The 15,689-nt window shown below is 36.1% G+C and overlaps 1 protein-coding gene across 1 annotated transcript in view; it reads left to right on the top strand.

Moving 5' to 3' along the window:
- LOC128645577 (keratin, type I cytoskeletal 19-like) overlaps window positions 1-15,365 on the top strand; it is a 73,038-nt gene extending 57,673 nt beyond the window's left edge. The window contains exons 6-8 of the mRNA XM_053698655.1: window positions 1,227-1,447; window positions 9,324-9,346; window positions 10,276-15,365. Of these exons, the coding sequence (XP_053554630.1) occupies window positions 1,227-1,447; window positions 9,324-9,346; window positions 10,276-10,361 (330 nt within the window). The 3' untranslated portion in view covers window positions 10,362-15,365. The remainder of the gene's footprint in view (window positions 1-1,226; window positions 1,448-9,323; window positions 9,347-10,275) is intronic.
- Window positions 15,366-15,689: the final 324 nt, after the last annotated feature.

Genomic DNA, 15,689 nt, shown 5'->3' with positions numbered 1-15,689 from the left:
TCTCCCCCTCTCTTTTGCGCTCTCTCTCTCCCCCCTCTCTTTTGCTCTGTCTCTCCATCCCTCTCTTTTTCTTTCTCTCTCCCACCTCTCTCCTCCCATCGTTTGCTCTGTCTCTCTCCCCTCTCTTTTGCTCTTGCTCTCTATCTCTCTCTTTTGCTCTCTCTCTCTCCCATTCTCTATTGTTCTCTCTCCCCCTCTCTTTTGCTCTCTCTCTCCCCCTCTCTCTCTTTTTTCTCTCTCTCCCCCTCTCTATTGCTCTCTCTCCTCCCCTCTCTTTTGCTCTCTCTCCCCCTCTCTTTTGCTCTCTCATCCCTCTATTTTGCTCTCTCTTCCCCCTCTCTTCTGCACTTCCCCTTCTCTTTAGCTCTTTCCTATCTCTTTTTGTCTCTCCCCCTCTCTATTTCTCTCCCCTCTCTGTCGCCAACAGCATGGATTGTCAGGTAAGGCCAGGTGTGTTTGTCCTTGTGCTGTCTCTACTGCGCATGAGAACTTTGGACAAACACACTTGGCCTTTTATATAATAGGTTAATAAATTGCCAAATTTAGTTCCAATGGCTTCTACAGTTACTTAGTCAATACCCTAACAATATAATAAAGATGATAAATCTAACAAAATTATTAAAATAAAAATAATTATCACAGTTTGTGTAAAAATGTTACATAACAAAAGAATCATTAAATTTTATATATATATATATATATATATATATATATATATATATATATATATTACTAAATCATTACAATTTTACTTTATATAATTGTGTTAAGCTAATGGATTTAATTTCATTCCTTATTTAAAGGGACATAAAAGTGATAGCATTTCTTGTATATTTCACATGCAAGACTGTTGGGTATCTAAAGCAGCAATTGAAAGTTTTAAATTATTTTCTACATAATATACAAAAAAAAGTATTGTAATATCTATATTTCAATATAGATGATTTGTACTGTATATGAGTTGCCTGTTCTTCCAAAAAATTTGTAAATTCCCCTACTGAGCTTTCAGTGCAATGGTAGGAATTCCACAGTGGAATCTGATGGATATTGCAGTGGAAGATTGTTTTAAAACAAACTTTATTTAATCTATGTATTAACAAGAAGTCCAAAGAAACAACTTGGTGAATTATTTAATCTAGCCCATTGTCTCACCTTCTATTTATCAATACAATTGTTATTTTTATTTTACTTCTATAGTTAATAAATGACATTGTATGATTTTTCAGAAACATGGCCTGGAGGGCACAATAGCAGAAACCCAAGACAGCTCTGCAGACCAACTTGAGAAGATTCAGGCAACCATATGCCGGCTTGAAGCAGAGCTAAGCAAGGTCAAGAGTGAGGTAGGACGACAAGGCAATGAATACAAGATCCTTCTGGACATCAAGAGCCGTTTAGAGAATGAGATTGCTACCTACAGACGACTGCTGGATGGAGATAACACCAGGTAACTATGTCTAATATGAAGACCAGAGTAGGGAGGATAAGGAAGTATATTCATGCCTTAAAATCTATATTTAAGCTTTTGGTGAATAACTAAAGATTTCATCATGACACATTCTGCTGTTTTAAATGTTACTCATTATAGATTTTAAGTGAATCAGTGTTTTTAATATGTCTTTGACAATGTAACGTGACTTGTTTTGTGCATCTCAATAAACATGTTAATTCCTATAGATTTGTATAAAAAACACTTATTGAAATCTATAAAATGTTTCACATTTGAATATTGATTTGAACATAAATCAGCATACATATTTGAGCCACAATATCCATATGAATAAAATATGAATATTTATTCACTTTATTTAAAAAAAATCCATATTAGTCTGGGAGAATTAATATTCAGTTAATATTCACTACAAAAAAAACCTTGCTAGTTGTCAGCATTTGAATATAATGTTATTCTTTAACCTTTTACTAAAACAAGTCTGTACATTGAACACTGTATTATAGCAGGTTATCAAACCTAAAGCAGGTGGGGTGTAGCTCTCAAGTGTGTTTTATGATGTTCCATTTACCTAAACTTGAGAATGTATGTGGCTAAATAATGGCAACATTTTGCAGTCAATGTTTAGGGACCAAATCACATCCTTAACATGCACTGTACATGGATTTATATTATTTCAGAGATGCAAAGTGCAAAACTTCAATTATCCAATTATGTATTTACTATAAGCTGAAAAAAATCACAATTTTGATACTTTGCAAATTAATTCTCCTATTTTTTTTCATTTTTTAAAAAAATGTATTTATATTTATTTATTTATATTTATATTTTTATTAAAGGGTGATTAAAGTTGAAAAAGTACATACTCTAATTTGTTAGAACATGTAATTTTATATCTAGCGACCATTTAATGCTATGGGGCCGATTTATCAATGTCTGTCCAACATGATACGCTGTAGCGTATCATGTCCAACAGACATCGCTGAATGCTGACAGCATACGCTGTCAGCATTTATCATTGCACAAGCAGTTCACCAAAACTGCTTGTGCAATGCTGCCCCCTGCAGATTTGCGACCAATCAGCCCGGTCATATAGGATCAGGTGGATTGCAGACCGCAGCCTCAGAGGCAGCGGATCAGTTATGGAGCAGTGGTCTTAAGACCATTCGGAGCTTGATAATTCGGCCCCTATGTGTTTAATCTTTACAAATGGTTAAAACACATAGGTATCGTACCACTTGGGTGCCATAGAGAACTGCAAGTCCTAAGTGACACAATCATCAGTGATGTGGTTAAACACATAGCATTACAGTGTGGCTAGTTTTATTTTTTTTAAAAAATATATGAGTAGTTAACAATAGACATAGATTGGACATTGTAAGTCACAATAAAAAAGATAGCATAGCTAATAAAGGGATAATTAACAATCCTTTAGAAAAGTATATCTATTGATTTCTTACAGAAAATCCCCATTAATGTCTAAGAGAAGTTTTGTAGATAAACATTTGGTAAACCTTTCTAAAGGATTATGATCTACACCAGCATTTAGAAATACTCGGCTAGATTTAGAGTTCTGCGGCCAAAGGGGTGCGTTAGCTACACATGCTTTTTTTCGCCCGCACCTTTTAAATACCGCTGGTATTTAGAGTTCACAGAAGGGCTGCGTTAGGCTCCAAAAAGGGGAGCGTAGAGCATAGTTACCGCCACTGCAACTCTAAATTCCAGCGGTGCTTACGGACGTGGCCAGCTTCAAAAACGTGCTCGTGCACGATTCCCCCATAGGAAACATTGGGGCTCTTTGAGCTGAAAAAAAATCTAACACCTGCAAAAAAGCAGCGTTCAGCTCCTAACGCAGCCCCATTGTTTCCTATAGGGAAACACTTACTAAGTCTGCACCTAACACCCTAACATGTACCCCGAGTCTAAACACCCCTAACCTTACACTTATTAACCCCTAATCTGCCGCCCCCGCTATCGCTGACCCCTGCATTTTATTATTAACCCCTAATCTGCCGCTCCGTACACCGCCGCAACCTACGTTATCCCTATGTACCCCTAATCTGCTGCCCCTAACACCGCCGACCCCTATATTATATTTATTAACCCTTAATCTGCCGCCCCCGCTATCGCTGACCCCTGCATATTATTATTAACCCCTAATCTGCCGCTCCGTACACCGCCGCAACCTACGTTATCCCTATGTACCCCTAATCTGCTGCCCCTAACACCGCCGACCACTATATTATATTTATTAACCCCTAATCTGCCGCCCCCAACGTCGCCTCCACCTACCTACAATTATTAAGCCCTAATCTGCCGACCGGATCTCACCGCTACTCTAATAAATGTATTAACCCCTAAAGCTAAGTCTAACCCTAACACTAACACCCCCATAAATTAAATATAATTTAAATCTAATGAAATAAATTAACTCTTATTAAATAAATTATTCCTATTTAAAGCTAAATACTTACCTGTAAAATAAACCCTAATATAGCTACAATATAAATTATAATTATATTGTAGCTATTTTAGGATTAATATTTATTTTACCGACAACTTTGTAATTATTTTAACCAGGTACAATAGCTATTAAATAGTTAATAACTATTTAATAGTTACCTAGTTAAAATAATTACAAAATTACCTGTAAAATAAATATTAATCCTAAAATAGCTACAATATAATTATTATTTATATTGTAGCTATATTAGGGTTTATTTTACAGGTAAGTATTTAGCTTTAAATAGGAATAATTTATTTAATAAGAGTTAATTTATTTAGTTAGATAAAAATTATATTTAATTTAGGGGGGTGTTAGGGTTAGAATTAGCTTTAGGGGTTAAAAAATTTATTAGAGTAGCGGTGAGCTCCAGTCGGCAGATTAGGGGTTAATGCTTGAAGTTAGGTGTCGGCGATGTTAGGGAGGGCAGATTAGGGGTTAATACTATTTATTATAGGGTTATTGAGGCGGGAGTGAGGTGGATTAGGGGTTAATACATTTATTATAGTAGCGGTGCGGTCCGGTCGGCAGATTAGGGGTTAATAAGTGTAGGTAGGTGGCAGCGACGTTGGGGGCGGCAGATTAGGGGTTAATAAATATTATGTAGGTGTCAGCGGTATTAGGGGCAGCAGATATGGGGTACATAGGGATAACGTAGGTGGCGGCGGTGTACGGAGCGGCAGATTAGGGGTTACATTTTTTTAATAGAGTGGCGGCGATGTGGGGGGGGGGCTCGGTTTAGGGGTACATAGGTAGTTTATGGGTGTTAGTGTACTTTAGAGCACAGTAGTTAAGAGCTTTATAAACCGGCTACCGCCAAACTCTAAATCTAGGCCATAGAAAATACTCACTTGCGGGATTGCTTCCCTAGGTAGAAAATGGGAAAGAGCAAAAGGTTATTGAAATGATTAGGAACTCTATTTAAATGAAATTATACTTAAAAATGAATCATAAACATTCAGCAAAGACTTTGAGGTTTGCACATTGTATAATCCCAAAGGAGGCTGAAATGAATTGTGTTGCCATTGTTCCCTTATTCAGAGGATAATTGCCTGGTATTTTGGGGTTGGAATAACCTTGTTGGGCAGGATCTGACTGATATACTATAGGAAAGTTTTCCTTTGTGAAAAGCACAATTGGGCTAAAAGAAGCTACTTCCAGGTGGTAATGGGGCCATAGAACAAGCTAATGAGCTATTATTTGTTCCTGGCAGACTGTTTCTCTTTTCTGTTTGTATGTTCATTCTATAGAAAATATCAATCTATGACCAGCTGACTATTGAGTCTACCAATTGAATACATTTTTAACTTTCCTTCATTGTTAGTCATTAGTGTTGTAGATCCTCTCCCTGAAGGGCTCCACTCTGTTCTAATTATTTATGCTAGGTAGGGAAATATGGATCAAGTCATGATATATGTATTTAAATTAACTTTTTTTTTTATACAAATAATAAATTTCGGGAGAAAAAAAAAGTCCTATAAAACAACATTAAAATTGCGCAAAGGACATGTTTTGACTTGCGGTCACAGGCTAAACAAAGATTGGAAAAAAATGAAAGAAAAGCAATAGTCCTAATTAAATGATTATGAATGCCAAAGTCTATTTGAGAAAGTTAAAACGTCTATACTCTTAAAGGACCAGTCAACAATACAGGATACCATCATAAATGTGTTCACAATATAAAAATAAGTATGTAGAGCTGTGCCTGTGTAGAGCTGTACCTGTGTAAGTTGCATCCTTTAATCACTGAAAACGATCATTTAGATTTTTTTAAGCTTTCCCCTTCCTCCTATGTCACATGGGTGAGTTTGCCAAATGAAAAATGTATATATTTATATGCATTTTTCTGCCTCTGCACATGCGAAACCAGAAGTGGTGATGTCACATGTGACGTCACTGGCACAAATGGACCACTCTTCTTTGGTGGAGCAGTGCACATGAAAGGTTGCAAAGAAGACAGAGTGACTGTATGTGGCTGTCAACCTCTCAGTTAGAGCAGGAGCTTTTATTTGTTTATTGTCCCTTTAACCAGTTAGACAGATATCAACCCAAATTAAAAAATAAATCCTACTGCCTACTTTTCCTAAAGAGAAATGTGTCCCTGGGCATAATATAAATTTAAACAAAAACTTTAAAGAATATACAGGTTATATAGGGATTCACAAACATGCCTGAAGCTCTGTTACTCATAAGACTTATGCATATGATTGTGTTGGAAGGTAGAGAGTTCAAGACAAAAGAACCATGTATGATAACCGTACATTCCTCTGCAGTGCTTTGGGTGACTAGCGCTTGTATCTCACATCTGACATGTATTATACGCTGTACAGCTCATTTAAAAACCTTGTGAGCGGAGATTTTGGAGGGAGTTTGGTCTCCCTGTGCCTTATGTATAATATCTTACTGTGAATTCTGGTAAAAGTAACTGGCTCGTGCATTTGTGTGAGGGGATATGTTTTGTTTGTGCACGAGTGGGGGTGACGTGCATGGTAGGTCTCGTGACCATTCACATGCGCACATTGAAAAAATAATGCAAATTTGCCAACATCCGATTGGATGCAAAAAGTTTTCAGTCACAATGAGTTTTTCTCTTAAAGGGACAGTCAACACCAGAATTTTTGTTGTTTTAAAAGATAGATAATCCCTTAATTACCAATTCCCCAGTTTTGCATAACCAACACAGTTATAATAATACACATTTTACCTCTGTAATTACCTTGTATCTAAGTCTCAGAAGACTGCCCCCTTATTTCAGTTCTTTTGACAGACTTGCATTTTAGCCAATCAGAGCTGTCTCCATGGTAAATTCACGTGCACAAGCTCAATGTTATCTATATGAAACACGTGAACTAATGCCCTCTAGTGGTGAAAAACTATCAAAATGCATTTAGATTAGAGGCGGCCTTCACGGTCTAAGATATTGGCATATGAACCTCCTAGGTTTAGTATTCATCTAAGAATACCACAAGAACAAAGCAAAATTGGTGATAAAAGTAAATTGGAAAGTTGTTTAAAATTACATGCCCTATTTGAAACATAAAAGTTTTTTTTTTACTTGACTGTCCCTTTAATTTTAGATTCAAAGTTTTTCATTTGAGTACTCGTATACATTATACATTTCATCAGCTATGTGGTAGTACAGTGGGGCAAAAAAGTATTTAGTCAGCCACCAATTGTGCAAGTTCTCCCACTTAAGAAGATGAGAGGCCTGTAATTTTCATTATAGGTATACCTCAACTATGAGAGACAAAATGTGGAAACAAATCCAGACAATCACATTGTCTGATTTGGAAAGAATTTATTTGCATATTATGGTGGAAAATAAGTATTTGGTCACCTACAAACAAGCAAGATTTCTGGCTCTCACAGACCTATATCTTCTTCTTTAAGAGGCTCCTCTGTACTCCACTCATTACCTGTATTAATGGCACCTCTTTGAACTGGTTATCAGTATAAAAGACACCTGTCCACAACCTCAAACAGTCACACTCCAAACTCCACTATGGTGAAGACCAAAGAACTGTCAAAGGACACCACAAGCAAAATTTTTAACCTGCACCAGGCTGGGAAGACTGAATCTGCAATAGGCAAGCAGCTTGGTGTGAAGAAATCAACTGTGGGAGTAATAATTAAAAAATGGAAGACATACAAGACCACTGATAATCTCCCTCGATCTGGGGCTCCATGCAAGATCTCACCCCGTGGGATAAAAATGATCACAAGAACGGTGAGCAAACATCCCAGAACCACATGGGGGGGACCTAGTGAATGACCTGCAGAGCGCTGGGGCCAATGTAACAAAGGCTACCATCAGTAACACACTACGCCGCCAGGGACTCAGATCCTGCAGTGCCAGACATGTCCCCCTGCTTAAGCCAGTAAATGTCAGGGCCCGACTGAAGTATGCTAGAGAGCATTTAGATGATCCAGAAGTGGATTGGGAGAATGTCATATGGTCAGATGAAACAAAAGTAGAGCTGTGTGGTAGAAACACAACTCATTGTGTTTGGAGGAGAGAGAATGCTGATTTGCAACCAAAGAACACCATACCTACTGTGAAGCATGGAGGTGGCAACAACATGCTTTGGGGCTGTTTCTCTGCAAAGGGAACAGGACGACTGATCCGTGTACATGAAAGAATGAATGGGGCCATGTATCGTGAGATTTTGAGTGCAAACCTCCTTCCATCATTGAAGATGAAACGTGGCTGGGTCTTTCAGCATGACAATGATCCCAAACACACCGCCCAGGCAATGAAGGAGTGGCTTTGTAAGAAGCATTTCAAGGTCCTGGAGTGGCCTAGCCAGTCTCCAGATCTCAACCCCATAGAAAACCTTTGGAGGGAGTTGAAAGTCCGTGTTGCCCAGCGACAGCCCCAAAACATCACTGCTCTAGAGGAGATCTGCATGCAGGAATGGGCCAACATACCAGCAACAGTGTGTGACAACCTTGTGAAGACTTACAGAAAACGTTTGACCTCTGTCATTGCCAACAAAGGATATATAACAAAGTATTGAGATGAACTTTTGATATTGACCAAATACTTATTTTCCACCATAATTTGCAAATAAATTCTTTCCAAATTAGACAATGTGATTGTCTGGATTTGTTTCCACATTTTGCCTCTCATAGTTGAGGTATACCTATGATGAAAATTACAGGCCTCTCTCATCTTCTTAAGTGGGAGAACTTGCACAATTGGTGGCTGACTAAATACGTTTTTGCCCCACTGTACATTTCTTTTTGTTTTGGTTACGTGCTATGTTGACTGGTCCATTAAATGCCCTTAGGTTTAATACTGAGCTTACTTTTGTTTTAAACATTGTTTAATTTTATTTTTTTAACACCAACATAAATTTAATTTTGAACTAAATGGTTGTTATTTTTAGATTTCTATAATGTATTTAAAGACAACAATTCAGCTTATCTTAACCTTTTGCATATATTTTGATGGTAAATGGCAGACAAATATTTTAATTCCAATTACCTAAAATGAAAAGCATATAGTTCATTCATATTGTATTGCAGTCAGGTATCTTATCTTTGCTAATAGCATTACTGCAGAAATTAGTCAGAGTTCATGCCTTTTAAATGAATGCCAGGGATTGAGTGAGATGTTACCTAATAAAAACTAGCTACGCTACTTATATTGGTATCATCAACAAGGAACATTGGGTGGAGGAAAGCCTAAAAAAAGAGGTAGAAGATAAAAAAAAACATGTATTTGATTATGATAGATAGATAGATAGATAGATAGATAGATAGATAGATTGTTTTCATTGTAACCAGTATACAGGGAACATATTTATCTATGGCTAATATTTTGAAACCTGGCTGTTACTAATCATCACATTTTTTCTTTTCTTACAGAGGAACATTAACTCAATCTGAAGGTAATACAGCATTTTAAACATTTTATATTTTTTTCATATTTCAAAAAGGTTTATTTTTAAATTTTATATTTCACAGTTTATTTTCTGTATATATTTTACTGACTGGTTTCCACATTTTAATGCTATTAATGTTGCAGTTTTGGGGAGTACATAGAATTATTCAACTATTTCTATATTTGTAATATAAAAAAATAAATATTGTGGCAGATGCCAGTAATAACCAGGAGAAGAATTAAAGGAGCACTAAACCGTAAATACATTTTTATAGTACTTAAGTTATTCCCCGCCTACCTCTAGTCATGGGTGCCGCCATGTTGAAACATAGTTTATACAGGGCTGATGTATTTTCACATGTGCAGCAACTTTTCTTTAGATATCTGTTGTGTAACCTAGGTTCCAAAATTGCGAGAATCATTATTAGAGGGAAGTGCATGAAATGTATATTGTGTTTAATGGCCCTTTTAAAATATGAATATTTTATTTTAATCTAAATCTGACATTTCTATTTCTATGTTTATATGATTCTTTTTTAACCCCTTACATTTTCCACAATTACCCCGCCTTCCCACTTCTTAGTCCCCTCACGCCACTGGTTTCTACATTTAGGAATGTTATAAATTATATATTTTAAGATTACAAAGATTTTAAGGACGTTATATACTATTTACTTTGTGTTTATATATAAATATTACAAATATTTTAGGAATGTTATATACTATATACTATGAATTTTATATTTTATGATCATACACTTTTGTCAATTCCTTCTACTGTATATTGTTTTAAAGTTGGTTATTTTCTGGTGTAAATTACTCTCTTTCTGTGTTTGTGGCCTCCTAACTTGTCAGATGATCACACACACAGAAAAAAATTGACAATGGCACAATTGTGTTGAGAACTTTATTAATATTATTTTTTTGTCCACTCAGGATACACAGTCAAGACAATAGTCCAAGACGTGGTCAATGGAAGAGTGGTATCCTCCAGGATCACTGAAATACCTAAGAAGTTGTGATGAAGATGCGACTTAGGAATATACGTGTTTAATGTGGCAAAATGACGCGTTTCAACGTTCAAGGAGGCGTTACGTGCCCTGTTTACATGTGCCAATATTTATCTTTACTGTACAGTTGGACAAGTGTTTACAGGGCTTCTCCTATCAGACTGTATTCATTAATATTTATTAAGGAGAGCTCAGAGAAAGCTAAGTCAGTGCTTTATTATGGCTGAAGCAGAATTCCAATGTGATCACCATTAAACCTTTAAGTATTGGTGACAATGTGCAATGTGAGGCATCATCTGGATTCTCCAGTCATCAATTAACCTCATGCAGTGACTCTAAATACAGACCAAACAAATGTGACTCTGAAGTACACTCTTCAAATATATTTTCTTTGCAATTGCAGTAATAATGTTTTATTAGCACTTAGACTATAAAGTCATGCACTGACTGTTACAAATTCACCTTCTGCTACCAAATATTTTATCTGACTTGGCTAGCTCTCGGCTTATAATATTTGGCTATTTTTCTTGGACTATACTTAACTTAATACCCAATTAATTTAATGCTTAGGTATTCTAATATAAAGACCTCTGATTCATGAATGCTCTGAAAAATAAATATAATTTACAGCCAATTCTGTACTGTACTACCATACTTTTTAAATTAACACATTATTTTAATACTTAAAAAATATATATATATAATGTATTGGAGGCATTTGAATGAACTTTTATTTTAAATTATACTAAGCTTTTGTCCAGTTTTGTGTGTTGCCACATTCGTGAAAGGGATATATGGCTTATTTATGAATTACTATATTACTTTCAGAACTATGGAGATCAATGGGTACTGTACCTGCTTTTTACAAAGTGTATGTCAGACTTCGGCTCCTAACTATTACGGCACAATTAAGCTTTAGAGTAGGCGGGTCACATAAATCAGAGTTAAGTTAAGTTGTGCCTGCTAGGAACTGAACATATTACATTTTTGTTATATACAGTCCCAAATTAATACTGGGTCCTAAAAACATTCCCAGCATTTGTAAAAGTTGAAGCACCTTATATTTTTGATAATAATAATTTAGGCAGTTTAACAGTTTAACTAGAGATAATTGCTTGACACTATTTTGTCATTAATTATATATTTTTGCAAATCCTTTTTGTCAGAATGCATTAATATATAAATGACTTTAATGGCCATTTACTTAAACATTTGTATCATGTATATGAAAAAGCAGTGTTTATTCAAAAATATAAATTTAGTAAAAAAATATTTTTTTCCTTAAAAAATGCTAAGTAAAGCTGGTTACATTGAAACTAATGCCACAGTACTGGTTTTGTACTTATCTTCACTGGCTGGTAACAATAGCTGCCTCTACTTTTCTTTAGTGTTGGAGATTGTAATACTGGAATACAATTTTACATGCAAAATAAACATTTTGAATTTTTTTTGCTAATAAATATTTGATTCATTCAAAATGGTACAGCTCAAATTATTTTGTATGCTGTAAAGGACACAGAGCTCATATTTTGTATTTTGTAAATGTTATAAAAGTGTCAGTCTTGTCACTACACTATCAATAATGGTTAAGCTGGTAATTATCAACTCCCCAGCAGATACCATTACAGTTAACGAGCCATACACATCTTTATGCTAGATGCAGTCGCATATACTTTCTAGCGGAGTTGAAAACGCATTTACAAAGTGTAGTACAAATCAGCTGCTATCCTCGTTGCCATAGACCAGAAAAATGTGCAGTTTTTGCAAAGCTCCCTATCAAGAGCAGGAAAGGGTTCTTCTGATTGGGGTTCCCCTTTTATAGTTCTTAAACATTCAACACATCTAAAAGCATCTTGCACATTGTTTGCAGTAAAAATATAAAAAAACAAACAAAACACAATGCAAAGTATAGTTTAGCACCCCGTGGGCACATTTTTACTATCATGTCTGGTTGCTTCTCACTCAAAGTTTTTTTTTTAGTTCAGCTTTGGCAGGCAGTAAAGCAAATCAGGCTCTGCACCACTTGCCCCTTTGGAAGGAAAGAAGGCCCTTTCCTATAGCCGTGCATTAGCTCTTACTTCTGAGTGATGCATCACACCCTGGGGAATAATTTTCAAACTCAATCTAGGGGGCCGAATTATAATTGTGTGGGCAGACATCGAAAAATGCTGACAGCATATTTATCAATGCACAAGCATTTCTAGTGAAAAGCTTGTGCAGTGTCGCCCCCTGCAGATTCGCTAGCAGGGGGTGTCAATCATCCCAATCGTATCTGATCAGGATGATTTGTATCTGCCGCCTCAGAGGTTAAGGAGCAGTGGTCTTAAAAAGGTTAAGGAGCCGCCTCAGAGGTTAAGGAGCAGCGATCTGGAAACTACCGGGGTAGATTGCAGCATCCGCTGCTTGTTAAATCTACCCCAAAGACTTTAGTCCCATTTTTTTTAGCTCCCAATCTGTGTCTTTTTAAGCTCTGAGTGATCACAATCCAAGTGTTAACATCATTTTTAGATTTGGGAAACATTTTGATAAGATCCTATCAGATAGTGGGGAAATCACCCATACGATGCATGGACAGCAATGGCTTTGGTGATCATAAACCTCCTGACCACAGTTTTTGCACTTTATTTCGCCAACAAAATGGGCACATAAAATTCAATAAACAAAGGGTGTTGGTAAAATGTAAAACTCAACTTTTTTTTTAACATGCTTGACAGTATTGCAAGATGATTTGGAATAATTCTATTATCTTGTGTAAGTGAAATACACTCTGAAATGGGTACAGATTGTTTAGATTCATTGACCCTATATTCACCATTATAGTATAGTCCCTTAGTAGTAGGCAGGAGAGACATTTACATATGTATATATATTTAACAGACAGATACATGATTTCTATTACAGGCTAACAGGATTTGTAGGACTAGGAAATGAGAAAATGGAAAATCGACAAATGGCGTTTAGCAATCACACTCTCAATATCTTTGTTATTATTTCATACTGACATTTTCGTGTTGTAAAGTACAGTTTTCTCCACTTTATGAATGGGGTTTCACTCAGTAATTGCATCGTCTTATATAGTCAGTGGAATAGGAAAGTCAAATATGTGTATATCTTTCTCTACTGGGAGCTAACTGGTAATTGGTGCCTACTAGACGTGTGCATTTGGATCCTTCATTAGGATCCCGAATGGGGAAAAAGGCGACTGCTCATGGCATTTGGCTCTTTTCAGAGCCTGATTTATTCTTGTGAAAGTGCAACACACTAAGATCTGGAATTGCACAGATCTTTCACAATAATAAATCCAGCCCCTGAAAAGAGCGATTGCCACAAGCAGCCGCATTCTTCTGCATTGGGATCCTAAAGAAGGCTCCAAATGCACGTCTAGTGTCTACACACATTTGTCTCCTGTCATTGGTTACCAGATGCTGTCAGCTAGCTCCCAGTAGTCTACTGCTGCTCTGGAGTCGAGTCCCTTTTGCAGGGGTTAAACACACAGTTATATTAAGTTCTTCTTTAACATATGCATTTTTCTATCCCTTTAACAAGCTTTTTCATGAAAAAATATTTTGAACATGTTTAATTATGGTTTTTATCTGCATGATATGTTTTGGTTTAATGTCTCTTAAGATGGACATTTTGTTTATAGAGAAGGTCACACATTAAATTGCCATTTTAGTGTTAAAATGTCATTCTAGCACTATCGACCTTGTAAGTCAATGTTGGAGTTAAACACCTAGGGGCCGAATTATTATGCTGCGAATGCAGCAGTTTCTGCACGAGCCTTCAGGAATTAAAGGGACACTGAACCCAGTTTTTTTCTTTTGTAATTCAGAAAGAGCATGCAATTTTAAGCAACTTTCTAATTTACTCCTATTTTCAATTTTTCTTCGTTCTCTTGCTATCATTATTAAAAAAAGAAGGCATCTAAGCTTTTTTTTGGTTTCAGTACTCTGGACAGCACTTTTTTATTGGTGGATGAATTTATCCACGAATCAGCAAGGACAGCCCAGGTTGTTCACCAAAAATGGGCCGGCATCTAAACTTACATTCTTGCATTTAAAAATAAAGATACCAAGAGAATGAAGAAAATTTGATAATAGGAGCGAATTAGAAAGTTGCTTAAAATTTCATGCTCAATCTGAATCACAAAAGAAAATTTTTGGGTACAGTGTCCCTTTAAGACAGCTGCTCCTTAACTTGTCTGCCGCCTCTGAGGCGGCAGACAGCAATCAGTTTGATCAAATTCGATCGGGTTAATTGACACTCCCTTCTAGCGGCCGAATGTGCAGGGGGCGTCATAGTACAAGCATTTCACAAAAAATGCTTGTGCAATGATAAATGCTGACAGCGTATGCTGATCCGCTACATTATGTCCACTCACACATTAGTAAATTGGCCCCATAGACTTGAAGAGTCAGTAGTACTATAAAGGCATGCTCTAATTGATTATCACATGCCATTTTTGCTCTCTAATGGAAATTTATACCCTTGACTTCTAGAAAATTCAGGTTTAAGGATCTTAAGCAGGTTTTTGTATAATGTTACTTTAAGGTATACATATTGTTTATTAAAAATGGAAGTCCTTGGCTGCCAGGGAGTCCTGGGGTAAAGGATTTTTAAACATGTAATAAAGTGAGAAGTGTATAAGCCAAGAGGAGTAACTAAATGCTATGTTTGCATGTTTAGTAGCACTTAATTACATGGAAGTAGGTACACACATTAGAAGCACCTACAGTTGCTGGATGGTGGTCTGAAAAAAAGCATGTTCTATAAGGAAAGTAAAGAAAAAAGACAAATGTGATGCATACAAAATTCTGTGTTTATTTTGTAAGTGGGACCTAAAACATATAATTTAGATGAGCTTTCTGTGTGCTCTGCTTACTTGTAATGGATATTTAATAATATCTCTAAATAAAGTTATTTTTTTTATTTAGAATTATTAATAATGTGAATATATTAATGTATTTCTTTGTTCTTTGTATCTTATTATAATAAATTTAAATATTAAAATACAAAGTAGTGATTGTTTTTTTTGAGAGCTGTATAAGTTACAAACAGCGAGATTCCAAGTTGTGCGCTAAATCAGGTGCGTAAATAACGCAAAAAAATAGCGGTATTGCACTCTCCATACCGGACATCGCCGCACTATAATAAATATATTAACCCCTAAACCGCTGAACTCCCGCCTCACAAACATTAGTTACATTTTATTAACCCCTAATCTACTGTCCCTAAGATCGCCACCACCTACCTACATTTATTAACCCCTAATCTGCTGACCACAACGTCGCCGCCACTATATTAAAGTTCTTAACCCCTAAACCTAAGTCTAACCCTAAC

The sequence above is a fragment of the Bombina bombina genome, chromosome 1 (assembly GCF_027579735.1).
Source record: "Bombina bombina isolate aBomBom1 chromosome 1, aBomBom1.pri, whole genome shotgun sequence".
NCBI classification, from domain to species: Eukaryota; Metazoa; Chordata; class Amphibia; order Anura; family Bombinatoridae; genus Bombina; species Bombina bombina.
Note: the sequence above shows the minus strand (reverse complement) of the source record. Positions and strands in the feature narration are given on the sequence as shown.